Source organism: Callospermophilus lateralis, chromosome 1 (genome assembly GCF_048772815.1).
Source record: "Callospermophilus lateralis isolate mCalLat2 chromosome 1, mCalLat2.hap1, whole genome shotgun sequence".
Taxonomy (NCBI): domain Eukaryota; kingdom Metazoa; phylum Chordata; class Mammalia; order Rodentia; family Sciuridae; genus Callospermophilus; species Callospermophilus lateralis.
In genome coordinates this window covers 207,859,492-207,887,424 of record NC_135305.1, presented here as the reverse complement: position 1 = coordinate 207,887,424, position 27,933 = coordinate 207,859,492, and the positions used below count along the sequence as shown (strand labels likewise).

Below are 27,933 nucleotides of genomic sequence, written 5' to 3'. Positions count from 1 at the left end.
TCATTTTGACACACAGAAGTGGCCTTGATTTCCTTTTCAGGGGCAGAGCTTCAGATAAGTGACTACATTCCTTATCTATACTAAACTTGTTGTTTTCACAAAAACAGGACCCTGGATCCTTTCACTTGCTGTGCAGGCCAGATAAGTGACCCCTTTACACAAAGCTGTGCTTGGCTTTGAGCTTCTCAGACATTGCTTTCTTTAATGTCACCTGAACCCCACTCTTTCCCAAGTCCTAAAACAACTCTTTTCCCTTTAGTGACAGGCTCTAGGGCTCCACTTGTAAGCAATGAGCCCATACACTTGACTTTGGTGGAATTACTTACAGGTGTCTGTGAGGTTGAGGCTGAATGGGATATAGGGTGTAAGATATAAATGGCACCTGAAGAAAGACTTGAAGGAGGTGGGGATTTTTAAATCAGCTGAATCTCCTCCCAGTACTGGGAATGAACTTTGGGGTACTTTACCACTGAGCTACAGTCCCAGTCCTTTTTATTTTATTTCATTGAGACAGGATCTCGGTTTTATTGGTAGAAATCAGGATCCCTCTGTGTTCCAGGGAGGTGAAGAATGCACACGCGGACGTGGAGATAAGCAAGCAAGCAGAAACTTATTAAGGAGGTTAAGGTTTTGAAGTGTAAGAAAGCTCCCAATGGAGAGTATGGTTGAGGCAAGAGTGCCACTAGGGTCTCTTGGTATCCTTTTTTTTTTTTTTTTTTAAAGGCACAGGTGGGGAAGTTGACTCCTTGAAACTGTCCTAGAAATTTTAATTGTTTTTTGTGTTAGACTGAACTACGAGTTGCCGCCCCCCCCCCCCCAAAGAAGGAGTCTTTTGTCCCTTTTAGGAAACATGTTGTTGTTTGACGTGCTGGAGCATACCTCAAATGGTGGTTCCGACATCCATCCTCCTTATGCACTCTCACCATTTTACCCCTACTATGATTACCTGTTTCCTCTACTTCATCCCTAAATTGGCCCAGCAGGCTTCCAACTTGCCAACTTGCCATCCTTCTATCTCAGCCTCAGGAGTACATGGGATTACAGACGTGTCCACAATGCCAGGTAAATCAAATTAATTTCGGGTAAAAAGTTAATTTCTGTACAAAGACCCTGAGGAGCAAGGGCACATTTCCTTTTTTTGGGGTGTGTGTGTGTGTGTGTGTGTGTGTGTAAAATAATATATCCATACGTGCCGACAATTAAACAGTATAATTTGATCTATTTCATTCTCCAGTACCTCCTCTTTCCTTCCCCTCCCTCCCCCATCCCCTTCTTCTATTCTACTGGTCTCCTTTTTTAAAAATTTTGCTCTAATTAGTTATACATGACAGTAGAATGCGTTTTGACACCTTGTACACAAATGGAGCTCAACGTCTCATTCCTCTGGCTGTACATGGTGCAGAGTCACACCAGTACTGTAATCATACATGTATGTAGGTAATAAAGTCTCTCATTCTACCGTCCTTCCCATCCCCACCGACCCCCGCCCCCACTCCCCTCCGCACAATCCAAAGTTCCCACTCCCCTCACTATGGCTCAGCATCCGCTTAACAGACAAAACATTCAGCCTTTGGTTTTGGGCGATTGGCTCATTTCACTTAGCATGACGTGCTCTAGTTGGGTAAGGGCACGTCTCGACCATGGAGTTAGCGAAGGCCAGGCACGGAGCAAGGAGGGCATGGGAGACGAGAGACCAGAAACCATTAGAGCCGCAGACCAGCAGCTATGGCACAGTGCTCCGCCTCCCCAGGAGCAACGCGCTTTCCGCGCGTGCGCCCACAGCGGCCCGCCGAGGCGCCCGTCTATTGGCTGCGATAGAGTTCCCAGGAGTGGCGTTGCGTTTGCGCGCGCATCGCGCAACAGTGTAATCGCGGGTGTGTGTTGTTCTTCGTACTCCGGAGCCTCCGCAGCACCGGTTTCTCACCCAGAGCTCTAGTCACCGGAGCTTGGAATGTTCCCGGAACTTAATAACCTTCTGAACACCACCCTTGCCGGGGTGGAGCAGGTAAGAGGTCGGGCGGCCCGGAAGGGGGCGGGTCCTGGGAGCGTGACGGAAGACTGCATCCGGGACGTGGGGCGCACGTTGGGGGAGGCACGCGGACGGTCTGTGCCTGGATCCTGGGTGTTGTACTGTGGAGAGGCCTGTTCCTGAGCTTGAGCCCGGGGGAAAAGAGCTTCTTGACTGTCCCTCCGCCCTTAAAGGCCGTGCCAGCCCTTAAAAGCTTATCGGACGGTCGGGTTGGCTTAAGTTTATAGACATATATTGGGGAGACTTTTGTGCGCTCACTGGGATGGGGTCCCTGGCGCCCAAGAGAGATTGCAGAGTTTTTGTTTTTTTTTTAATGTTTTAGTTGTTGATAGACCTTTAATTAATTAATTAATTAATTTATATGTGGTGCTGAGAATCGAACCCTGTGCCTCACACATGCTCGACAAGTGCTCTGCCACTGGGCCACAACCCCAGCCCATGCAAAGGAGTTTGAGAGAAGAGTCCTACTTTGTCCTGGAGCGCTCGGCAGTTGCCTAGAACGCGGCAGTACCTGTCTCCTGTGGTGTCTAGTAGGGTCTTCAAAGGGTTGTTCAAAGCCAGCCTGCGGCGCCACAGCCTAGCCACTGTTTATTCCACCCTTCTCACACTCCGCGACACCTGGGAATATTTTAATTTTAATGCAGACCTACCTTTTCCAAGAACACATCTGACTTAATCCATAACCTCGATCTTCCTAATGAAGTGGTTGGTTTCTCCAGGTGTTAAAGAGCTGAGGCCTTCTGGGAATTGAGGCAGCGCAAACTACGCGCGCCACCCCCCCACCCCCACCCCCCCGCAATTCTTGTGATCGAGTCAAAAAGATTTCAGACATGTTGTCCAGAGTAACAGGCTTGAGTTTATTAGAAGGAATGGGAAAGGAGAAAGGGGAGAGAGTGGGTCTTTTTAAGAGGGACGGCATGCCTCTCCGCCCTCCAGTTGTTTTTTTTTAATATATATATATATATATATATATATATATATATATTTATTTATTTATTTTTTAGTTGTAGTTGTGCACAATATCTTTATTTTATTTATTTATTTTTATGTGGTGCTGAGGATCGAACCCAGGGCCTCACATGTGCTAGGTGAGCACTCTACCATTGAGCCACAACCCCAGCCCCTGCCCTCTAGTTTTATTGCGGGACCCAGGGAAGTTTCCAGAGTCCTGGCCCAGGGCCACTTCTTGACTTTTGACAGTAGGATGACATCAGACTTGTTATTTATTTTATTTATTTTTATTTTTAATTTTTTTGTAGTTGTAGATGGACAGCCAGCCTTTATTATGTTTGTTTATTTATTTTTTTAATGTGCTAAGCATGGAAACTAGTGCCTCACACATGCTAGGCAAGCACTCTGCCATTGAGCTGCAGCCCTAGCCTGGACATCAGACTTTCAAGTCCATACTGCCATGCCAACTCTAAGTCACTTTGGCCCATGCTGAATGATTCTGATTGGAACCTGTTCTTAAAGATTTTATGGTTAGGGGGGTTATTTTTATCTCCCTGAGTTGGGGGAACTTGTCTGTGAAAGGGTCACAAAAATGACCGCTATAGGATAACTTATGTTTTTCTTATCAGAATTACTTTGGAACTGCATTTCTCCTGCAGATAACAGATAGTTTACTGAAGTGACATATCCTGTCACTTAAGCCAGGCAGGGCTGCAGGTAAGTTGCTTTTTAAAAGAAAGTATTTGGGAGCTGGGTTGTGGCTCAGTGGTAGAGCGCTTGCCTACCATATGTGTGGCACTAGGTTTGATTCTCAGCATATAAATAAATAAAGGTTCATTGACAACTAAAAAAAAAAATGTAAAAAAAAAAAAAAAGCATTTAGGGGTCAGTATAGGGGGCCCAGTTTAGAGAATTATGCCTTTAACCTTATATTTTCACTGCTCACATCTGTCCCCTATCACAGGCAGCCATGATACCAGATAGTGTCCAGCAAATTGTAGTTTCAGTAGATGCTTATGGATTTTGGTTGCCCAGCAATTCTCATGTGTTTAAGCCTCCAGATGGCGCTGGGTACTTTGCCAGTTACTAGAGCACTTCTGAAGTCCTCACCCTGGACCAGAGTGAGGTTTGAAATGGCACCAGGAAATGAAAGCATTGGGGAGGGGGTAACCCTCAAGGTTACTTATATTTTATAAGTGAAAAAACTAAAGCCCAGAGAAGTTAGGCACTTGCCTAAAGTCACACAGTTTGAAGATGGCATGTGTGATACCACTTGATCCTGATGTTCCCTGTCATTGACAGAACTAGAGTTGTCTGGGGTAGGGCAGCCAGGCTCTGCAGAAGCCATCTTTAGAGGTATTTCCAAAGACACTCCAAGATTTGAACCCCATTTGAAGCAGGCCACCAAGAGAACTATGTAATTGCTGGTCTCTGTAAACAGCTATTTCTTCCCCTCTTCCCCACCTCACAGACAGAATTGACATTAGAATTAGAAATAGGGAAGAGGTTATGTCAGAAGATCTTTTTGAAGGTCCTTTCCTGTCCTGCAATCTGATTGATTGGCATCTGATGGTCAGCACTTCCTTTGCTAAGGATTTGGTTCTCCCCAAGACTGGTGCCTGAGTTACTAAAGTGAGGAATGGAAAGAGAGGAATTTTATTCTGTGTTTTGCTTTGGGAAAGTGGAGGCTGAGATATGCTTGCCCGTCATAAGTTACCTAATACTCATAACTTTCCCCCATAATTGTGATTTATTTTCTTCAATTTGGGGTAAGTTTAGCATATTATTTAAAAATACATTTTCTAGCCAGGCATTGGTGGTGCATACCTGTAATCTCAGCAACTCTGGAGAATAAGGCAGGAGCATTGCAAGTTCAAGCCAGCCTCAGCCACTTAGCAAGACCCTCGACAATTTAGCAAAACTGTCTTAAAAATTTAAAAAGGGTTAGGGATGTAGCTCAGTGGTAAAGTGTGTCCCTGGTTTCAATCCCAAGTACTAGAAAAACCCCAAAATTCTAGGTGTCTAGGTGGAGAAATTTAGGAGAGACCAATATTTCTACACTGGGCTGATCTCTTTTCAGGAAGTCTAATTCACCTTTTTGTGTCCTCTTAACTTTTAGGGAAAACTGACTTTACTCTGTGATGCCAAGACAGATGGCAGTTTCCTTGTCCACCATTTTCTTTCCTTCTACCTCAAAGGTATGACTCTCATTAATTCTGTAAAAAAACCTAAGGCAAAAAAAGAAAAGAAAAAAGAAGGAGAAGAAGAGTAAGAAAAACTTTGAGGAAGCAATGGGAAGAGCATTGATTGACACACACCTATAGTCCCAGCTACTCCGGAGGCTAAGGCATGAGGATCAAAAGTACTAGGCCATCCTGGGCACTTTTTTTTATTACAAAATAATAAAAATAAATAAATAAAAGGCTCAGAATTTTAACTTAGTGGTGGAACACTTACCTATACACACTCCCTACTCCACCTGTGCAGAAACAGATCACATGGGAAGACTTTCCCAGGCCCTAAACCTGGGAAATCAGGCCCAGGGATCTGCCTTTTTCTTTTCTTTTCCTTTGTTTTCCAAGCGAACACTTGCCCACAAGCACAAGATAAAAGGCATTTATTAACCATGGGGCTATAGCTCCATGGTAGAGAATGGGTCTTGCATGTGTGAGGTCCTAAATTCAATTCCTAGAAACGCAAGTATAAATAACCAGGGCTTTGGTGTCTGAGTAACTAGGGACTTTTTTTTATTAGGAACAGATTACTGGGCCATCTGTTCCCTCTTTCAAAGAGTGGCATGTGCTTACTGTAACCATGTCCTGCCTTCCCCTTCTCCAGGTGCTGTGCAGACACTATCTCATCGAGGTCCTTCTGTAGCTTCCTGACTTAATTGTTTCTAAATCCTTGTGTGTTTTAGGTCTCTGGGTACTTGACCCCATTGACACTTTTCCCTGGCAGTAGTTGCTTCCTAAAGAATACCTGTAGTTCACATTTGGAAGTAGACTAGAAAGAGAAAATAACCTAAAGAAAAAGAAATTTATTTATCAGTGGATTCTCCTGTGCCAGGCCAGGATATAAAGTAAATAATAATTTACAACTTCGAAAGTGATTTTCTTTCAGATGATGGGATTGTCAGCGCAGAAAAAGCAACAGAATCGGGCTGGGATTGTGGCTCAGTGGTAGAGCACTTGCCTAGCATGTGTGAGGCCCCAGGTTCAATCCTCAGCACCACATAAAAATAAATAAGATAAAGATATCGTGTCCAACTACAATTAAAAAAAATAAATATAAAAAGAAAGAAAAAGCAATGGAATCTACAGATAAATTAGGATTATTATAGTTAGTCAGGTAGCTGGCAACCTTGTGGTCCTTGTATTTTGTGTTGGATATAAGACTAGTTTAAAAAATGTGCTGGGCACTGTGGTGCATGCCTGTAGTCTCAGAGCCTTGGGTAGCTGAGGTAGGAGGATTGCAAGTTCAAGGCCAGCCTCAACAACTTACTGAAACCATAAGCAACTTAATGAGATCCTGTCTCAAAATAAAAAGTGCTGAGCATGTAGCACAGTGATCAAGCAGCCCTTGGCTCAATCCTCAGTACCAGAAAAGTAAAAAATTAATTACAATCCTGTATATCAAGAGTAAACAGAAAAGAAAAAAGTTGAAAAAGACACACTTTCTAATAAGACAAAAGTAATTGAACAGAAATACATCTCAGAAGCAGTGAATTAAGGCATAACTGTTAAATATGAGGAAAAGTGCATCTTAGATGCAAATTAGGTGTGTCAGGCTGCAAGGCCTCCTCTGGATATTTAGATCTGCCTCAGTGCTTTTGTTTCCAGAGGTATGAAGTGTGGGATGGATTATAAGCAGGGGAGTTATTAAAAGTCGATTTGTTTTCTTTTCTAGCTAACTGTAAAGTCTGCTTTGTGGCACTTGTCCAGTCTTTCAGTCACTATAATATCGTGGGACAGAAGCTGGTAAATATTTTAGACCTCCATGGTGCGGTTCCTGAGTGAGATTGTATGCCATGCATGTATGAATGTGGGCTAAGAATGGACTTTCCTGTTCGGGTTGTAGAGAATTTAGTAAAGAAGGGGACTGGGGATGTGGCTCAGTGGTAGAGTGCTTGCCTATCATGTACTGAATCTCTGGGTTCCATCTAAGGAAATGTTGGACTTGTTGTTTGTGGATGTCAGTTAATCAGATACTTCTACTAAAAGGTTTCTCCTTCTCACTGTGAGCTTTCATCTTGGTCCTGCTGGGTTGGAGATCACAGATTGGTCTCTTGCCAAGTTAGTTGCTTCCTACTTTATCACCGTCTAGGACTTGAGACCCAAATGTGGGGAGAGGTGCTTTTTGTTGCCTGACCCTCACCTACATCAGATATAGTCAGATGAGAATAGCATAGCCAAGAGACCAGTGGACTTCCTCCCCTAGCTGGAGCCATGATCTATAATCTGTGACCAGCTGTACGTACTCCCTGAGCATGGGAACTGAAGAGGACTGAAGGGTCCATTTCAGTCTTGAAGAGGGAAGGAACCAGGCCACCTACTTTTTTTTTTTTCTTTTTTTCTGCAGTGCTAAGTATTGAACCCAAGGCCTCACACATACACAAGCCCTCTGGCACTGAGCCACATTCCCAGTCCCACAGTGATCTTTAAAATGCCAGTCTTACTGTTAGGCCAAGTCACTGCCTTTTCTGTGTTTGGGAGAAACAAATGAAGGGTAAGAGGAGGGCAACTTCTTCCTGTCCTCTAGAGAAGGAAGAAACTCCTGTGTTGGAGGTGAGGGCATGAGCTCTGGGAGAGCAGCCCTGTTGGGACTAGCATTGCATTACAGGTCACTGAGGCATGTCTCAGGCCTCAGCCTCTGCTTCAGGATGAGCAGGCTGTGCACGCTCACATCCAGATTGGCCATTTTCCTTTCACCTTTGAGTGGTCATCAGCCCAGCAGGAATGGCATGCCCAGCACTTGGCACTTAGAGTGAGCTTCCATGCTTGTGGCATCTTACTGCATTTATATAAGTAGACTGGTAGTGAGCCAGAGCAAAGTGAGGATCAGGAGTCTGTGTTTTGTGTGTGTTTGCGCAGCTGTAGAACCACAAAATTTGTGGGATGGTGAAGGGTACTTGATGTTTGGTATGTGAATGAGCAGTTGAAACCTGGTTTAGGGCCTGGGAAAGTCTTCCCATGTGATCTGTTTCTGCACAGGTGGAGTAGGGAGTGTGTATTTAGTATGCAGCATCATCCCTGTGTGTTCATTGAAATGCAGATCCTGGGCCCTCCCCTCATTCTGGAAGTCTGAAATCAGGCCCAGGGATCTGCCTTTTTCTTTTCTTTTCCTTTGTTTTCCCTCCCTCCCTCCCTCCCTCCTCCCTCTTTCTTTCTTTCTTTTTTTTTTTTTTTTAAAGAGAGTGAGAGAGAGAGAGAGAGAGTGAATATTTTTAATATTTATTTTTTAGTTTTCAGTGGACACAACATCTTTGTTTGTATGTGGTGCTGAGGATGGAACCCGGGCTGCACGCATGCCAGGCGAGCGCGCTACCGCTTGAGCCACATCCCCAGCCCTCTTTCTTTTTCTTTTTTTTTTTTTTTTTTTTTGCAGTGCTAGAAATTGAATGCTGGGGAAGCACCCTAAGCTCTCAATAGCGTATGTTTATTTTGGTACCAGAGATTGAGCTAAGCCCAGGGGCGCTTGACCATGGAGCCACATCTTCAGTCCTTTTTTTTTTTTAAAGAGAGAGAGAGAGATTTTTTCAATATTTATTTTCTAGTTTTCGGTGGACACAACATCTTCATTTGTATGTGGTGCTGAGGATTGAACCTGGGCCGCACGCATGCCGGGCGAGCGCGCTACCGCTTGAGCTACATCCCCAGCCCATCCTTTTTTATATTTTATTTAGAGACGGGGTCTCACTGAGTTGCTTAAGGCTTCGCTAAATTGCTGGCTGGCTTTGAACTCATGATACTCCTGCCTCAGCCCCACGAACTGCTTGGATTATAGGCCTGTGCCACCATGTACCCCATCCCCACCCTATACCCCATCCCCACCCTCTACCCCATCCCCACCCTCTACCTCATCCCCACCCTGTACCCCATCCCTATTTATCTATTTATTTATTTATAACCTTTATTTAATATATTTATTTTTATGTGGTGTTGAGGATTGAACCCAGGGCTTCACACATACTAGGTGAGTGCTCTACCACTGAGCCACAACCCCAGCCCCTTATTTTTTATTTATTTATTTTTTAAATTAATATTTATTTTGTTTGTTTGTTTTCGGCAGACACAACATCTTTGTTTGTATGTGGTGCTGAGGATCGAACCCGGGCCGCACGCATGCCAGGCGAGCGCGCTACCACTTGAGCCACATCCCCAGCCCCCTTATTTTTTATTTTGAGACAGGGTTTCACTAAATTGCTGAGACTGGTTTTGAACCTACAATCCTCCTGCCTCATCCTTCTGAACCACTGGGATCACAGGCATGTACCACCATGCTGGCTCAATATCGGTTTTTAATTAACCATAGTAATATAAAGTTATATATATATATAATTTTAGTTGTCAATGTACCTTTATTTTTATTTATTTATATGTGGTGCTAAGAATCGAACCCAGTGCTTCACACATGCTAGGCAATAAGCACAGGGCTAGGGATATAGCTCCATAGATAGAATGCTTGCCTCTCATGCACAAGGCACTACATTCAGTCCCCAGCATCACACACACAAAATCACAATTAAAATCAGCGTTAAGTGAATAATAAGACAATAGGTGAATGGTCAAAGTCTGGAAAATGATGATGCAGGCAAAAGGGCCAGGCTTTTGGTTTCATCTGGCTCTTTTTCCTGCATCAGTGGCATGTGATCTCAAAGTCTGAATTTATTTATTTATTTAATTTAGTTATTGATGGACCTTTATTTGATTAATTTACTTATATGTGGTGCTGAGAATCAAACCCAGTGCCTCACACATGCTAGGCAAGTACTCTACCACTGAGCTCAACCCCAGCCCAAGGTTCTGAAATTTTTAAAGAACACAACTAAGCCAGATGAGGTGGCACACCTGTAATCCCAGCAATTCAGGAGGCTGAGGCAGAAGGGTCATAAGTTCAAGGCCAGCCTTAACAATTTAGCAAGACTGTTTCAAAATAAGAAAATAAAAAGGGCTAGGGCTGTAACTCAGTGGTAATGTGTCCCTGGATTCAATTCCCAGTACAAGAAAAAAAAAGATACAACTCATAGCCACTGCTGCTGTAATTCCAGCAGCTCAGGAGGCTGAGGCAGGAGGATCCGGAGTTCAAAGCCAGCTTCAGCAAAAGCAAGGCACTAAGCAACTCAGTGAGAACCCTATCTCTAAATAAAATATAAATAGGGCTAGGGATATGGCTCAGTGGTCAAGTGCTTCTGAGTTAATCCCTAGTACCTAAAAAAAAAAGATACAACTCATAAACTGCAACTGTCAATCTCCCTGAAATACAGTAAGAACTCTTTATGAGTAAATTCTCATCTGGACATGGTGGCACATACCTATAATCCCAGCAATTTGGGAGGCTAAGGTGTTCAAGGCTAGCCTAGGCAACCTAAAGAGACCATTTCAAAGAAAGAAAGTTAAAAACCAAAAATATCAATATGGCTTAATCATAAAATTTGTGTGTGTGTGTGTGTGTGTGTGTGTTTATGTGTTTAAGCAAAATAATGTAAGTTCTTAAAAATGTGGCAATTAAATGGAAACGCCTGTCTGAAAACAGAATGAGGATTGTGAGCTGGGAATGCCCAGGGGCAAGAAAGTATGGGCTTGTATTAAGAGTAGACAGGGGGCTGGGGTTGTGGCTCAGTGGTAGAGCACTTGCCTAGCATGCATGAGGCATTGGATTTGATCCCCAACACCACATAAAAATAAATAAATAAATACACAAAATAAAGGTATTAAAAAAATGACAGCATGTTTAAAAAATATATATAGAGAAAGAGGGCTGCGCACCTGCAATCCCAGCAGTTGGGAGGCTGAGACTGGAGGATTGCAAATTCAAAGCCAGCCTCAGCAAAAGCAAGGCACTAAGCAACTCAGTGAGACCTTGTCTCTAAATAAAATACAAAATAGGGCTGGGGATGTGGCTTAATGGGCAAGTGCCATGGTCAAAAAAAATAATTAGACATGTTCACATTTGCAGGGTTTGGAATGTGTTTTGAACCTTCTTATGAGCTACATCTAGCCTCTCTAAAGGGTTCCTCTATAAGGCACAGTAATTCACTGTTCTTTTTCTCATCTTTAGGGTGTCAGTCTGACCATGGCACGGGAACGTGGGCAGCTTGTATTCCTTGAGGGTCTCAAGTCTTCAGTGGATGTCTTCTTCCAGGCTCAGGAGGAGACACACCCGCTGCATTTTCTCAGGTCAGAGTGCATACCTGACAGGTGGACCCAGGAAAGGTTTGCTGTGTGATTCCTTCTTGTGTAGGAGGCAGAACTAGCTTCTGGGATCTGACACTTCACCTGGTGTCGCAGCATTATCAGAAAGCACATGGCTCACTTGTAATCCCAGCAGCTTGAGAGGCTAAGGCAAGAAGATTGTGATTTCAAAACAAACCTCAGCAATTTATTTTTTTTATTTTTATTTTTTTTTAAAGAGAGAGTGGGAGAGAGAGAGAGTGGGGGAGGGAGAAAGAGAGAGAGATAGAATTTTTTAATATTTATTTTTTAGTTCTCGGCGGACACAACATCTTTGTTTGTATGTGGTGCTGAGGATCGAACCCGGGCCGCACGCATGCCAGGCGAGCGCGCTACCACTTGAGCCACATCCCCAGCCCCATAAAACCTCAGCAATTTAGCAAGGCCCAACTCAATGAGACCTTGTCTCTAAATAAAATTTGAAAAAGGGCTGGGGATGTGGCTCAGTAGTTAAATGCCCCTGTTCAATCCTTGGTAGCAAAAAGAATGTGCATGGCTCTCATCATGGTTCCAAGGTAACATAGTTGTCCCAAAGGCTACATACAGAAAGCATCATTTGCTGGGAGTATGGCAGAACAACATGCTTTGCTGTTTTTCAAACCCTGGCTCAGAGCCATTGCATGTACAACTTTGCTTTATTCTTTCCTTGCTACAAGGATCAGCAAACTGAGGGCCTTTGGCTAGCCATTTTTTTTAAAATTTTGTTTGTATATTGTTTTTGGCTATTTTGATCTATGGTGATAGTGCATAGTTGGGACAAGGGCCATGTGACCCACAATTCTAAATATTTAGTATCTACTCTCTATTTATTATCTGTCTCTTCTAAGAAAAAATTTGTCATCACCTGGTTTGGTATCCAACATCACAGGTCTACATGGGTGCCATCGTGCAGGCCTGTAATCCCAGCAACTTGGAAGGCTGAGGCAGGAGGATTGTAATTCAAGGCCAACTTGAGCAACTTAGTGACACCCTGTCTCAAAATTAAAAAGGGATAGGGATAGAGCTCAGTGATAAAGTGCCCCTGGGTTTAATTCCCTGTACTACTAAAATAATTAATTTTAAAAAATCACAGATCTCAGATTGGTTTTCCTACTTCTGATCAGGAGTTCATATGAACTCTCCCCACTGCCTCCTTCTTTCAGGTATCCCCTTATACAGTGGACTAGAAGACTATATTCCCTGACTCCATCTGTGATCTTGAACACATTCCTTAGTACCTCTAATCCTGGTTTCTTCATCTGAATGTAAGGGCTAGTTACACCTGATCCCAAGGTGTGGGGAGTTGCTTCATTGTTAGGGAAGATAACCCAATGCCAAGAGCTCAGCCCTGGAACATGAGGCCCTGGACTTTATTCCTCTACTCATTGCTGGGAGTTGACTGCTGGGGCATTCAGAAGGAGATGGGTTAGCTTGTGTCATAAACAGGTCAGATCTGTTATGCTTAGAAACAGCTCTTAGACCACTATCCTTTGCCACCAAAGCACCAGAATTGCTATCAAACAATTTTTTTTTTTCCTTTAGTACTAGGGATTGAACCTGAGGACACTATACCACTGAGCTACATTTCTAGATACTTTTTTTTTTTATAAATTTTAATATTTATTTTTCAGTTTTCGGCGGACACAACATCTTTGTGGTGCTGAGGATCGAACTCGGGCCGCACACATGGCAGGCGAGCGCACTACCGCTTGAGCCACATCCCCAGCTCTAGATACTTTTTAATTTTTTATTTTGTGACAGATTCTCACTAAGTGACTGAGGCCATTCTTGAACTTAGAATCCTCCTACCTCAGCCTCCCAAGTAGTTAGTATTATAGGTCTACACCACTGCACCTGGCCTGTTTAACTTTTTACAGCAACATGACCTCCTAGGAATTCTTTGTCTGCTTAATCTAATCTTCCAGATGTCATGAACTCTTTTTTTTAGAATTTAACCTTTATTTTTTATTTATTTGTTTTATGTGGTGCTAAGGATTGAGCCCAGTGCCTCATCTATGCTAAGCAAGTATACTAGACCTGAGCTACAACCCCAGCCCATAAACTCTCTCTCTCTTTTTCTTTTGTATCAGAGGTGTTTAAGGACTGAGCCACATCCCCAGTCCTTTTTATATTTTATTTAGAGACAGGGTCTTGCTGAGTTGTTTGGGGCCTCACTAAATTGCTGAGGCTGGCTTTGAACTTGGCATCCTCCTTCCTCAGCCTCCTGAGCTGGTGGGATTACAGATATGCACCAATGTGCCCAGCCTGGATGTATAATAAACTCTTGGGTTGAGAAACTATATTCTCTTTTTCTTTCTTCTTCTTTTTTTTTTGGGGGGGGGGCGCTGGGGATACTGACGATTGAATCTCAGGGCACTCTGTCAATGAGCTCCATCCCCAGCTCTTAATATTTTTAATTTTGAGATAAGGTCTCACTAAGTTGCTGAGGCTGGCCTTGAACTTGTGATCCTTCTGCCTCTTCTCCCCAAGTAGCTAAGGGCACCACTGCACCTAGCTTGTATGGTGTGTCTCTTTTTTTGCGGGACGGGTACCAAGGATTGAACTCAGGGGCACTTAATCACTGAGCCACATCTCCAGACCTATTTTGTATTTTATTTAGAGACAGGGTCTCACTGAGTTGCTTAGCACCTCACTTTTGCCTAAGGCTGGATCCTCTTGCCTCAGCCTCCCGAGCAGCTGGGATTATAGGTTTGTGCCACCATGGTGTCTTTTTTTTTTTTTTTCTTTACATGCTACTTTGTTTTTAGTTGTAGCTGGACACAACACCTTTGTTTTAGTTTTATGTGGTGCTAAGGATCCAACCCAGTGCCTCACATGTGCTAGGCAAGTGCTTTACTACTGAGCCACAACCTCAGCCCCTGTATGGTATCTTTTTTTTTTTTTTTTTTTGTGGTGCTGGAGATTGAACCCAGGGTCTTGTGCATGTGAGGCAAGCCCTCTACGAGCCTAACTATATCCCCAGCCCTGTATGGTATCTTTTAAGGCACCCAGCAGTTATTCATTTTGTGTTCCCCAGTTTCTAACAGTGTGTTATACCTACTAGGCTGCAGGAAGTATTTGAATTGGAGTAAAACCTTCACACGAGCATACCTTTTCTTTTCCAGATTGCCAAGAACTGTGATATAGTTCTTGGTCTCTTCTGGCACTTTGCTAGTGCCATTTGGTCCCACATAAATATTTGTAGAAAAAATGAGCTCTGGTGACTTTTGTCTTGTTTCTCCAGGGAGGCCAGCGCTGGGAACTTGGAACCATTGTATCAGTTTGTACAGGAGGCCTTGAAACCTGTGGATAATGGGGAGGCTACTACCTGGAGGTGTCCAGTGCTGCTGGTGGATGACCTCAGTGTGTTGCTGAGCCTAGGCTTGGGGGCAGTGGCCGTGCTGGATTTCATCCACTACTGCAGAGCCACTGTGTGCCAGGAGCTAAAGGTACTAATAGAACTACTCTCTGTGCTGCCACCTGTGACCTCTAAAGAGTCCAGACAGGTCTGGACTCATTTGCTTGCAGTGATCTTTTTATTTGCTTAGGGTTTGATTTCCCTTTCCTCCGGTAGGCCTAGAATTCATGGTTTACCCACCCTGTTTTCCCCTATTGCCATTGCTAAAAAGTAAATCCTTCAAAATAAAAGGAATGATCAGGGGGCTGGGGTTGGGGCTCAGAGGTAGAGCGCTTGCCTAGCATGCATGAGGCACTGGGTTCAGTCCTCAGCAGCACATAAAAATAAAGATATTGTGTCCTCCTAAAACTAAAAAATAAATATTAAAAAAAGTAAAAGGAATGACAGCACTGTGTTCAGTGGGACTGGTCACATGTGGCACAGTCCTGGGATGTATTATTTCTTCATATATTTTGAATGTCTGCTCAGATAAAGAGTATAAATTGCTTTATATGTTCTTTTTTGTGGGTGGGGTACTGGAGATTGAGCCCAGGGTTTCACACTAAACTGCTTTAAAAATTATAAAGTGCACCAGGCACATGCCTGTAATTCCAGTTATTTGGGAGACTGAGGCTAGAGGTTCATGAGTTTGAGGGCAGCCTGGGTAATTTAATTTAATTTAATAGCTCAGTGGTAGAGTGCTTGCCTAGCACATGTGAGGCACTGGGTTTGATCCCCAGCACCACATAAAAAATTAACAAAATAAAGGTATAAAAAATAAAAATAAAAAGGGCTGGTAAATTAGCTTATTGGTAGAGTGCTTGCCTAGCAAGCATGAGGCCCTGGATTAAATTCTCAGTACAATAACAAATTTAAAGTGTAATAAAGTATAGGATATAAGATATCTTTATTGATGAGGCAAAACTAGAGATTTTGCCTTAATAGAGATATTTAACAGTGATTGTAAACCAACCACCTACCTCACTGATACCTGACTGCTGGAGTTGAGTGAGGTGAAGCTTGTATACACCAGCACACTCTCTAATATGGCAGTCACCCTTAAGAAGAGCTATGGAGCTCTAAGAACCTGTGGACATTGGTGTGGCCCCATCTGGCTGAGAGTATGAAGTAGTGAGAGAGGAGCTGAGTGAGTTAGTGCTGGTAAGGATATCTAGCAGAGCATGTGGAACACCACCTGTGTACAGAAGCCTCCCTGGGAGCTGTGTTTTGGGAGCTACTGAGGCTGTCCTGCCTCAGTCACAGGAACTAAGGTACTACTGTGAAGGTGGAGGGGAGAGTGAAGGAGGTAGTAAAAGTCACCTTCTGCATCTCAGCTAGCTCTGTGTTCTATTGTTACTCTCTTTTTGTAAAAATTACTTCTTTTAGTTCAAAAAGTGAAACAGGTTTAGTTTAAAAAAAAAAGAAAAAGAAAAGAAAGAAAGAAACTGTATAAAGAATGCTTTTAGCTGGGTATCGTGGCACATGCTTGGAATCCTAGCGGCTCCAGAGGCTAAGACGGAGGATCACAGAGTTCAAAGCCAGCCTCAGCATGACGAGGTGCTAAGTGACTCAGTAAGACCCTGTCTCTAAATAAAATACAAACTAGGACTGGGGATGCGGTTCAGTGGCCAAGTGCCCCAGGTTCAATTCCCTGTACCTCCCCGCAAAAAAGAGTACTTTAGTGAAAAGTAATTGTCTTTCTCCCTCCAATGTCTATTTTCCTGGAGAGTCTATGTAATTGTGAACATTTTTTTTTAATATTTATTTTTTAGTTGTAAGTGGACACAGTATCTTTATGTGGTGCTGAGGATCGAACCCAGTGCCTCAAGTGTACTAGGCAAGCACTATACCACTGAGCCACAACCCCAGCCCAATTGTGAACATTTTTATATGTGATTTGTCTCCCTGTATTTTCCTTCACATTACTGGTAATCTGCCACCCACACTCTTGGGGATTTCTTTTTTCATTAAATAACACACAGTGTCAGTATGTTTGATATTCAAAAAAACAATACAACTGGACAGAATTCCTTTGAAAGAATTTATTATCTAAGCCATCACTTTTCTCTTTTTTCCTTTTGGTAGTACTGGGGATGGAACCCAAGTGCATGCTAAACCTACTGAGCTGTGTGTCCAACCCTCAGCTTTCACTTTTTTTTTTCTTTTTCTTTTCTGAAGTAATGAAGGGGGCTCAATCAAACCCAAGGCCTGGAGCATGCTGAGTAAATGCTCTGCCACTGAGCTACAACTCCAACCCTTTTTATTTTCTGTTTTGAGGCAAAGTTTCCCTACATTGCCCAGGTTGTTCTCGAACTTGTAATCCTTTTGCCTCAGCCTTCAGAATTGCTGGAATCCCATCGCAGATGCATACCACCACATCCATTCTTCCCCGTCATTTCTGCTTGGCTAACTCCTACTTGCCCTTTAAAACTCAGGTCAGATGTGCTCATCACTTGGCCCCTCCTCTGATCTAGACAGGATGTGTCTCCTTTGTGTTCCCCAGCAACCATTATTCCCTCTCTCTTGGACTTGTCATCCTGCAGAGCCTATATCTCTTAACTCTATTGTGGTGTCTGGTACACAGTAAGTACTCTGGAAACTTGTTGACTGGATGAATTGGGGCCTGGCAGATGGTGGCACTTGTTAACATGTTCAGGAATTGAGGACACTGAATTAATTTTGACGACTATAGGGTGAGCTTGATTTTAGATGAATTGAGCTGGAAGTATAGGCTGGGCTTGCTGGTGACTGTGTCCAGTGGATTATTAGAATTAGGGTTCTCCAGCCCAGCAGGAGTCCTTCCTGCTAAGGGGCTGACTGTAGCTACAGCAGTGTACAGGGAGGATGATCTGTGAGAGGATACACAGGGGTGGAGACACTGAGAGCCTGGTGTTCCTTGACCTTCATGTCCCTTTCAGTAAGCAGTAATTTTCTGTCTGTGTCTGATGCAGGGAAATGTGGTGGCCCTGGTACATGATAGTGGAGATGCTGAAGATGAGGAGAATGACATCCTGCTGAATGGCCTCAGTCATCAGAGCCACCTAATCCTGAGAGCTGAGGGCCTGGCTACTGGTTTCTGCAAGGATGTACATGGACAGGTATGTAGGCATTGGGGTTAGGGGTTCACTGGGCAGTGGGCTGTTTGGCCCTGTGCTTGTGAATCCAGACTGTACAGGTGAGATTGTCAGGTCTGAGGGAGGAATATCTAGGCCTGGGACATTCCTTCAGATGGAAGGGAAACCTCAGAAGCTGTGTCAGTGCAAGTCAGTGACCTGTGCTAGATGGTGCTCAGCCTCATGAGGCAGGGCACATTTTCCACAGTGGTCTCTTTTGTGAACAAAGTGGAGCTCTGCTAAAAAGGAGACAGCTGTCTAGAGTGAATTGTAGGGGCTGTGATATCAAGTAATAGCAAAATTGCTCTACTTATTCAGGCTAAAACTGTTCCTCTGAAAATGAAGACTTAGGGAGCCCTTAGCCATGGACTGGCATTGCTCCCATCCCCACTGCAGCCTCTGCCAGAGTGCAGTACTTGAGCAGAAGCTAGGAGGGAAGCCAGCCTTTGCCCCTTCAAATGGGCTGCTGTGGTTCTGCACCTTTCTCAACTTCTCTGTTGGAATCATCTGTGGGCCTCCACCACAGCTTCCAGTTATCTTCCTGTTGACCACTCTTGACCCAGCAGCCATTCTCCTTGGCCCAGAGTCATTCAGAGCAAAATCTGGTAGATTTCAGCAAAGGAGCAAGTCCAGAAATGCTGTGTTGGTACCTGTGACACAGCATGAGAGGGTTCTGTGGGGTACCTGTGGTTCCTTTCAAGTCAGTGAAATTATCAGAATAAATGCCTAGGACTGGGGATGTAGCTCAGTGGTAAAACACTTGCATAGCATATATTTGGTCAATCCTGATACCACAAAACAAACCCCCCCCCAAAAAAAAAACATGCAAAGAATAAATGTCCAGTCTTTCTGAACTTCTGTGTTGATTGTACAAATTCTAGTGTGTTGATTTTCAAAGTTATTCTAACCAACAAGTACAAAACCATGAATAGAAAAAAAAACCAAATGGAGGGACTGGGGATGTGGCTCAAGTGGTATACATTCGCCTGGCATGTGTGGGGCACTGGGTTCCATCCTCAGCACCACATAAAAAAATAAAAATGAAAGATGTGTCCACCGAAAAACTAAAAAAAAAATTTAAAAAATGGAAATGCGTAAATATACTTGTATAGTTTTTCTCTGGGGGATTTTTTTTCCATCTTTTTTCTTTTGCTTTCACATTTTCTGTAATAAGCAAATATTACTATTGTATTGGAGGGGGAAACCTTTTATTTTAGTTAGCTGGCAATAAGTTTATTTTAAAAGTTGGTCCCAGAGAGGGGGAATGAGAATAGGAAAGACAACAGAATGAATTGGACATAACTTTCTTATGTTCTTTGTTTTTTTTAAAGCACAGGTCTTTTATGAATATAAAAAAGTCAGTGGACCTTTACTGTTTATTTATTTATTTATTGGTGCTGGGGATTGAACTCAGGGACAAACAACCACTGAGTCATATCCCCAGCCCTATTTTGTATTTTAGGTAGAGGCAGGGTCTCACTGAGTTGCTTAGCACCTCATCATTGCTGAGGCTGGCTTTGAACTCAAGATCCTCCAGTCTCAGCCTCCCGAGCTGCTGGGATTATAGGTGTGTGCCACCGCGCCTGGCTATTTATTTATTTATATGTGGTGCTGAGAACTGAACCTGTGCCTCACATGGTAGGCAAGTGCTCTACCACTGAGCCACATCCCCAACCCCTTTCCTGTGTTCTTATATGAATACACTAGTAGTGTAACTCCACATCATGTATAACCACAAAGATGGGAAGATGTATTCCATGTATGTATGATATGTCAAAATATACTCTACTGTCATATATATCTAAAAAGAATAAATAATAAAAAAAAAAATGTTGGTCCTATTAGGTGCGATGGCACACATCTTAAATCCCAGTGGCTCAGGAGGCTAAGGCAGAAGGATCACAAGTTTGAAGCCAGTCTTAGCAACTTAGTGAGGCCCAAGCAACTTAGCAAGACCCTATCTCAAAATTAAAAAATTTAAAAACTTTAAACAAAGGGCTGGGGATGTGGCTAATTAGTTAAACACCCCTGGGTTCAAACTTTGGTACCACTACTCCCCTTCCAAAAAAAAAGTCATTGGTCCCATTACTGTATGGCTCGTCTGACTAAGATCCCATAGAAATCTCAATAAGAGGGCACAAAGTGGCTGAGCAAGGTTCACAGTGAAACAAACGGATACTTGTGGTACTTGTGGCTGCCCCTCTTTCATTCTTCTCCCTTGCCCCTCTTTCATTCTTCTCCCTCTCTGCAGCTAAGGATCCTTTGGCGGAGACCATTGAAGCCCACAGCCCAGCGGGATCGGAGCCTCACTTACCAATACAAGATACAGGATAAGAGTGTGTCCTTTTTTGCCAAAGGAATGTCTCCTGCTATTCTGTGACCTGATTTAGGAGCAACCAAGGCTCCTTTGGACTATTTGGGATGTGGAAGACAAAGCAGCCCCACAGGATGGGGTCTTCTGCCTTTGTCATACTGTTTCAGGTTGGACTGGCAGCTCCCTTCACCAGGGAGGGGCTGTGATGTTGTGTGTGCCTTTGTTCCTCTGGGCCCTGTTCAGAAAACAGAGTGAAGATCCATGACCCTGAGTGAGGCTGGATATTAAACTCCAGCAAAAGGCACTTTGGAGCTTTCCATGTAAATACACTATAGCCCTACCTGCTCATTTTGGGTTATGTCTTTTAGAGTCAAAGTGGATTCAGTGTGCTATCAGGTGATAACCTGAATGGCAGGTGTCCAGAGTGACAACTAGGACAACTGTGGCTGGAATAAAGTGAGTTCCTACACTGGGGCTTCCTGGGGGTTGTCTCTTTTAAGTTGTTTTTTTTTTTTTGTACTGGGGATTGAACCCAGGGACACTGAACCATTGAGCCACATCTCCAGCCTTATTTTGTTTTTTAAAGTTGAGACAGAATCTCACAAAGTTGCTTAGCACCTCACTTTTGCTGAGTTCAATCCCCTAGACCATAAATAAATAAAATAAAGGTTCACATTAAAGCATTTAACTTGGGGCTGGGGCTGTAGCTCAGTGGTAGAGCACTTACCTAGCATGTTTGAGGCACTGGGTTCAATCCTCAGTATACCACATTAAAAATAAATAAATAAAAGTAAATGAAGTAAAGGTTAAATTCTTTTTTAAAAAATATTTATTTTTTAGTTGTAGTTGGACACAATATCTTTATTTTATTTATTTATTCTTATGTGGTGCAGAGGATCAAACCCAGGGCCTCGCACGTGCTAGGCCAGCATTCTACCGCTGAGCCACAACCCTAGCCCAAGTTTTTTTTTTTTTTTTTTTTTTTTAAAGAGAGAGAGAGAGGGAGAGAGAGAATTTTTTAATATTTATTTTTAAGTTTTTTGGCAGACACAACATCTTTGTTTGTATGTGGCACTGAGGATCGAACCCGGGCCGCACGCATGCCAGGCGAGCGTGCTACCGCTTGAGCCACATCCCCAGCCCCTAGCCCAAGTTTAAATTCTTTTTTTTTTTTTTTTTTAATTTATACATGACAGCAGAATGCATTGCAATCCTTATTACATATATAGAGCACAATTTTTCATATTTCTTGTTGTATACATAGTATATTCACACCAATTCGTGTCTTTATATCTGTACTTTGGATAGTAATAATCATCACATTCCACCATCATTAATTACCCCATGCCCACTCCCTTCCCCTCCAATCCCTCTGTCCTATCTAGAGTTTGTCTGTTTCTCCCATGCTCCCGCTCCCTATCCCACTATGAATCAGCCTCCTTATATCAAATAAAATATTCGGCATTTGTTTTTTTGGGATTGGCTAACTTCACTTAGCATTATCTTCTCTAACTCCATCCATTTACCTGCAAATGCCATGATTTTATTCTCTTATTGCTGAGTAATATTCCATTGTGTATATATGCCACATTTTTTAAATCCATTCATCTACTGAAGGGCATCTAGGTTGGTTCCACATATACCTATTGTGAATTGTACACTTGAGGCTAGGGCAGGAGGATCCCAAGTTTGAGGCCAGCCTGAGCAACTTGGTGAGACCCTGTCTCAAAATAAAATAAGGTAACTCAGTGGTATAGTACTTGCCTAGCACGTGTGAGGCCCTGGGTTTGAAAGTACTGCCACACAAAAGAAGAGATCTCTATTGCAGGGAGTTAACTTCTTATATCCTTGCTGTCTGATATATGATAGGAACTTGAGTATGAATTCATCATTGAGATTTTATAAAGTTTCTTTTTTAGTGACTGTATTATGGCTATTAGAGTGGCTCCCATTTATTGGAATAGAGACATTTTATGTGTTTACCCTCTGGTTTAATTTTTTTCTACAGCCACACAGTGGTGTTCTTGGTTGCAGCCTGGGTCTTGACTTCTAAGTCAATCCCCTGAGGCAAAGTCAACCCTCTTGGTCATGGAGCTGCTGTTTGTGTCAGAACTAGAATTTGAATACTAGGAGTCTGACCCTGTAGCAGCCTTTTCCACTTTATCATATTGCCAACTGCTATTACTCATACTTAATTCATGGTGAACACGAGACCAAATGCAAGTGATTGCAGAGGCGGCCCCATATCATGATGAAACACCCTTGTCTGTTCATGACAGGCCAGACAGCTGGGCAAGAGGCTGTAACTTGGAGTCTTGGGTCCCAGACTGACTGACGCCACCTGGTCAATCCTGAATGAACTTGGGCATATCTTCCTTCTCTAGGGGAATGCTTCTGCATTTGTGAAATACACCATTCTCTGTTTTTCAAGATTGTCTATGGGATTGGGATTAGATATTTCATTTATTGGTGCTGGGGATTTCACGCATTGGTGCTTTACCACTAAGCTACATCCCCAACCTTTTTTTTTGAGACAGCATCGTGCTAAGTTGCTTTGGGCCTGGGTTGAGATTGGTCTTGGACTTGCGCTCTTCCTATCTCAGCCTCCCGAGTCACTTGGATTACAGCTGTGTGTCACCACAACTGGCAAGAACAGACTTAAGAATAGGCACAGGGTAGAAGCTGAAGTACTTGGGAATTATCGTCATTTCTTGATGATTTCCAGGCTCCACTAGTTTTTTGGTTTTTTTTTTAAGTTTTTTAAATTGTTGATAGATCTTTATTTTATTTATTTATTTAAATGTGATACTCAGAGTTGAACCCAGTGCCCCACACATACCAGATAAGTGTGCTACTGCTGAGCCACAACCCCATCCCCTCCATTAGTTGTGTTTTTTGTTTTTTTTTTTAATGTTTTAGTTGTCAGTGGACCTTTACTTTATTGATTGATATGCGGTGCTGAGAATCAAACCCAGTACTTTACACATGCCAGGCAAGTGCTCTGCCACTGAGCCACAGCCCAGCCCTCCATTAGTTTTTAAAATTTTTGAATTTATGTTTCTTGAGGGCAACAATCTGAAGTAAGGCTGAGCTTGGGCCAGTTGGGGCTAAATGGAGCTGTTCTATGTGAATATTACATATAAAAAGTAACATCTTAAAAATAAGATGGATTGATAAGTGGATAAAGCAATAAATGTTTCAGGGAGATATGAGATACTAACATTCACAGTTGTAGAGCCTGGGTATATGCTTGGTCACTGGGTAGTTCCTTCAGCTGTTCTGTATGCTGTTATAATAAAATATTGAGAGAATCCTTAAAGTCATGGCCATTTCATTCTACTCTATGAGAAGAGAGGGAATACATTCTATGACAGATTTACCAGGAGCCCATAAGCTTCATTTCCCCAGAGGTTCCAGAGGACTCTGAGGAAATTGAGTGGGTTGTTCCTGGTGCTTCAAAGCACAAAGTTAGTTAGCCAAGTGCTTACCAGTCTTGGAGGCTCTTATTTTATTTATTTATTTATTTTGTTACTGGGGATTGAACTGAGAGGTACTTAATCACTAAGCCATATATCCTCAGCCCTTTTATTTTTTGAGATAGGGTCTCACTAAGTTTCTCAGGGCCACGCCTTGAACTTGTGATCCTCCTTCCTCAGCCTCCAGAGTCACTGGATTACCAGCATGTGCCACCACACCAGGCCAGGCTTTTGTTTTTGAAGGTGAGTGTCCAGTCACATGCAAACGCAGGTTTGGTGGAATGGTTAGATGGTGTGTGTGTAACAGAAGAGTCTGGCTAAATCCCTGCCTTGGAGGTTGTTTCAAGGCTCCTCCTGACTCTCTCTGGAGAGAAGACTGAGCCCAGGGCTCAGAAGGACTCTGATTTAACTTTATTCCCTAGGTGATTTTGTTGTGAGCTAAGTTTAGAACCACATTCTTTTTAGGAAATTGGCTGTAAAAAGGTTGGGATTCAATCCTGCAAGGTCATAATACTTTCAATCAGAAACCTAAAAATTTGCCAGCCTCAGTGGCACATAATTGTAACCCCAGTGACTGGGAAACTGAGGCAGTAAGATGCAAGTTTGAGGCCAGACTGGCAACTCAGTGAGACCCTGTCTCAAATTAAAAAATAAAAAGGGCTGGGGATGTCGCTCAGTGGTAGAGAGTCCCTGGTTTCAATCCCCAGTACCACCAAAAAAAAAAAAAAGTTAAAAAGTGGGCAGGGCTGGGGGTGTAGCTCAGTGGCAGAGCACTTGCTTAGCATCTTTGAAGCCCTGTGTTTGGCCCCAGCATTTCTTTCTCTCTCTCTCTCTCTCACACACACACATGCACACATATGCACACATATACACTATATTTGCCAAGAGAAAAGAGGCAGTGGAGAGAGAGAAAAAAGAACTGGTGATAGGGAAATGAGATCATTTCTGAGGGGACAGATCAAACTTTCTATCCTCCTGCCTCAGAGTGCAGAGTAGCTGGGATTATGGGAGTGTACCACTGTTGACTGATGATGATGGTATTTAAGGGATCATTCTTGGAGAGAGTGATTGATGTAGGGGTGAACAAGAGGTAAAAGAAGGGCTCACCACATCGCTTGCTGGCAAGCATATATATGTGTGTGTGTTTGATACTAGGGATTTAATACAGGTGTGCTTAACTACTCAACTATATCACCAGACCTTTTTATTTTTTGAGATAGGTTTGTGTACGACCTCGTCAATTTGTTGAGATTGGCCTACTTCAGCCTCCTGAGTCCCTGGGATTACAGATATGTGCCACTATCCTTGCTTTAAACATATTCTTTTTTTTTGTATCAGAAATTAAACTCAGGGGCACTTGACCACTGAGCCACACACACATCCCCAGCCCTATTTGTATTTTTTATTTAGAGACAGGGTCTCACTGAGTTGCTTAGCTCCTTGCTTTTGCTGAGGCTGGCATTGAACTTGAGATTCTCCTGCCTCAGCCTCCCCTGCTGCTGGGATTAAGACATGCACCACCATGCCCGGGAACATATTCTTTTTTTATAGAAGAAAAATTCCCATTTAGTTCAAAATTCAATCCTGAACACAGCATAGCACATTTGGGCCACAGCAACTGGGTATTTTTTAAAAATATTTTTTTAATTGTAGATGGACACAATATATTTATTTTGGTGCTTAGGATTCAACCCAGTGTTTCACACATGCCAGGCAAGTGCTCAACCACTGAGCTACAACCCCAGCCCCCAAATGGGTATTTTCTTTTTAATATTTATTTTTTAGTATTTGGTGGACACAACATCTTTGTCTGTATGTGGTGCTGAGGATCGAACCCGGGCCACACGCATGCCAGGTGAGCGCGCTGCCGCTTGAGCCACATCCCCAGCCCCAAATGGGTATTTTCGATGTCACTGCCACAGTAGTTGGGATCAGGAGGGAGGCCAGACAGAGGATTGGAGAGGTAGTCCATTTGTTTGGCAGTCAGGTATGACCTTTCATTTTTTTTTTTTTTTTTGAGACAGATTCTCTCTAAATTTCTGAGACTGGTCTCAAACTTGCAATTCTCCTGCCTCAGCCTTCCAAGTGTTTGGATTACAGGTGTGTGTCACCACATCTGGCCCTGGGAATGACTTTTTATAGAATGCGTAGGAAGGCCACAGGGGCCAGGAGAAGGACTACTTCCAATTCCTGCATTGCATTGTGACTGTACTGGCACTGTCTGCCACCACAGCCCTGGCGCCTTTGAGGGCAGAATCAGATTCGGTTTCATCCTGGGAGCCTGGGGTGGAGGGGTGGATATGGGAGGGGTAGAGATGGAACGAGGCTGACCTCTGACTCTGAGTGGTCAAGGTGTCTCTGCACTGATGCAAAAGGACCAGGTTGCCTTCTCTGGGCAGTGCTTCTATCTTAGTGTAGCCTTGCCCTCCCCTTCTGTGAGGCAGTAAGGAGGCCAGCCTCCTGTGCTCAGGAAGGTAGAATGTGAGGACACTCAGTGGTCAGTGTGATCACTCAATGTTGCTATTGCCATTACATGTCACCTGTTCCATGCACAAGAGGGTTACCTGCCAATTTGCCATTGGAAAAACTCCCACACTAGGGGTTGGGGATGTGGCTCAAGCGGTAGCGTGCTCGCCTGGCATGCGTGAGGCCCGGGTTCGATCCTCAGCACCACATACAAACAAAGATGTTGTGTCCACCAAATACTAAAAAATAAATATTAAAATTTAAAAAAAACCAAAACTCCCACACACATATTCTTCTTGAGGTAGGATAGAAGATATAGGATAAAAAGGACACAACCAGGAAAGAGGAACTGCAACTTTAAATCTAAAAACTCCATAAATGCCCTTACCTTCACCCCCCAGGCCTGTTTTCCTCCAGGCCTAAATTCTTCAAAGGTCCAATAAATCTTAAGAGTGCTGTAACTCCAGGTAATTAGTACCTATATACCTTGTTTGCTTATAGAATGTATTTTTACATTAATTAAAAGAAGCCGAGGGAGAAATATTGTTAGACACATGATATGGGTACAGTTCAAGTGCTGTCAAATAGATAACATCAACTGGAAGATGTTGAAAAGAACCAGACCACCATTGCCCTTTGTGCTCCACCATCAAAGAAAATGAGCATAATAGGGTGATGTCACTTCCATATGTTTCTCATATTCAGTATTTACATAATTTTCTTTTAAAGCAGAGTCCAGCTGGGCAGCGGACCCACACTTGTAATCCCAGGGACTTGGGAGGCTTAGGCAGGAGGATCTTAAGAGTGAGGCCATGGACTGGGGATGTGGCTCAAGTGGTAGCGCGCTTGCCTGGCATGTGTGCAGCCCGGGTTCGATTCTCAGCACCACGTACAAACAAAGATGTTGTGTCCGCCGATAACTAAAAAATAAATATTAAAAAAAAAAAAAAAAAAAGAGTGAGGCCAGTCTCAGTAATTTTAGCGAGACCCTCTCTCGGGAAAAAAAAAAAAAAAATTAGCGGTTGTGGTTCGAGTAGCTCAGTGATAAGAATGCATACTAGTTCAATCTCCAGAATTGCAAAACAAAATAACATAGGACAACCAAACTTGTCTCTTATTCTCCAACGCCTGCACTTCCTTATTATGCCCTATTGTTTACTTTCCTGAATAAATCTCTACTTATGCCTCCATTAATATCCTGAAACTCCTTTCTATGGTATTCAGTCAAGAACCTGCCAGGATCGAGTTGAAGTCCCTTCAGATGACCGCCTCAGACCCCATCCAGTGACATTCCCTCACACAGATAACCACTGACAACAGTCACTACCACCTTAGGCTCTTCTTGCATTGTGCTTAACAAAAAATGGGATCATACTCTACAGCTTATTCTGAACAGTCATCCAATAATATCTTTGAACTTCAGTAAATAGAAATAAAACATTATTTCTTGGTACAGGGGATTGATTCCCTACTGAGGTACGCGTCCCCAACCCTTTATTTATTTTGAGACGGTATCTCTAAGTTGCTGAAGCTGGCCTTGAATTTGCAATCCTCCTGCCTCAGCCTCCAGAGCCACTAGGATTACAGGCGTGCGTTACTGCTCCCATCTTAAAAACATTCTTTTAAAAGACTAGGGAGGGCTGGGGTTGGGGCTCAGTGGTAGAGCACTTGCCTAGCATGTGTAAAGCCCTGGTTCGAGTCTCAGCACCAACCAAAATAAATATATTTAAAAAAAAGAGAGACTAGGGAATTCGTTTT

At 43.2% G+C, this 27,933-nt stretch overlaps 1 protein-coding gene across 2 annotated transcripts; it reads left to right on the top strand.

The window, feature by feature from the left end:
- The first annotated feature begins 1,852 nt into the window (after positions 1 to 1,852).
- Elp6 (elongator acetyltransferase complex subunit 6) lies at positions 1,853 to 23,469 on the top strand. Of its 2 annotated transcripts, XM_076869965.2 has the most exons (7): positions 1,853 to 2,005; positions 5,100 to 5,178; positions 6,887 to 6,957; positions 11,258 to 11,376; positions 14,654 to 14,858; positions 17,758 to 17,904; positions 20,171 to 23,469. In XM_076869965.2, the coding sequence occupies exons 1-7, from the start codon at positions 1,952 to 1,954 to the stop codon at positions 20,297 to 20,299; spliced, it is 804 nt and encodes a 267-aa protein (XP_076726080.1). In that variant the 5' UTR covers positions 1,853 to 1,951; the 3' UTR covers positions 20,300 to 23,469. The 2 variants fall into 2 exon arrangements, with proteins under 2 accessions (XP_076726080.1, XP_076726087.1); XM_076869972.2 differs by lacking the exon at positions 6,887 to 6,957.
- The last annotated feature ends 4,464 nt before the right edge of the window (positions 23,470 to 27,933 follow it).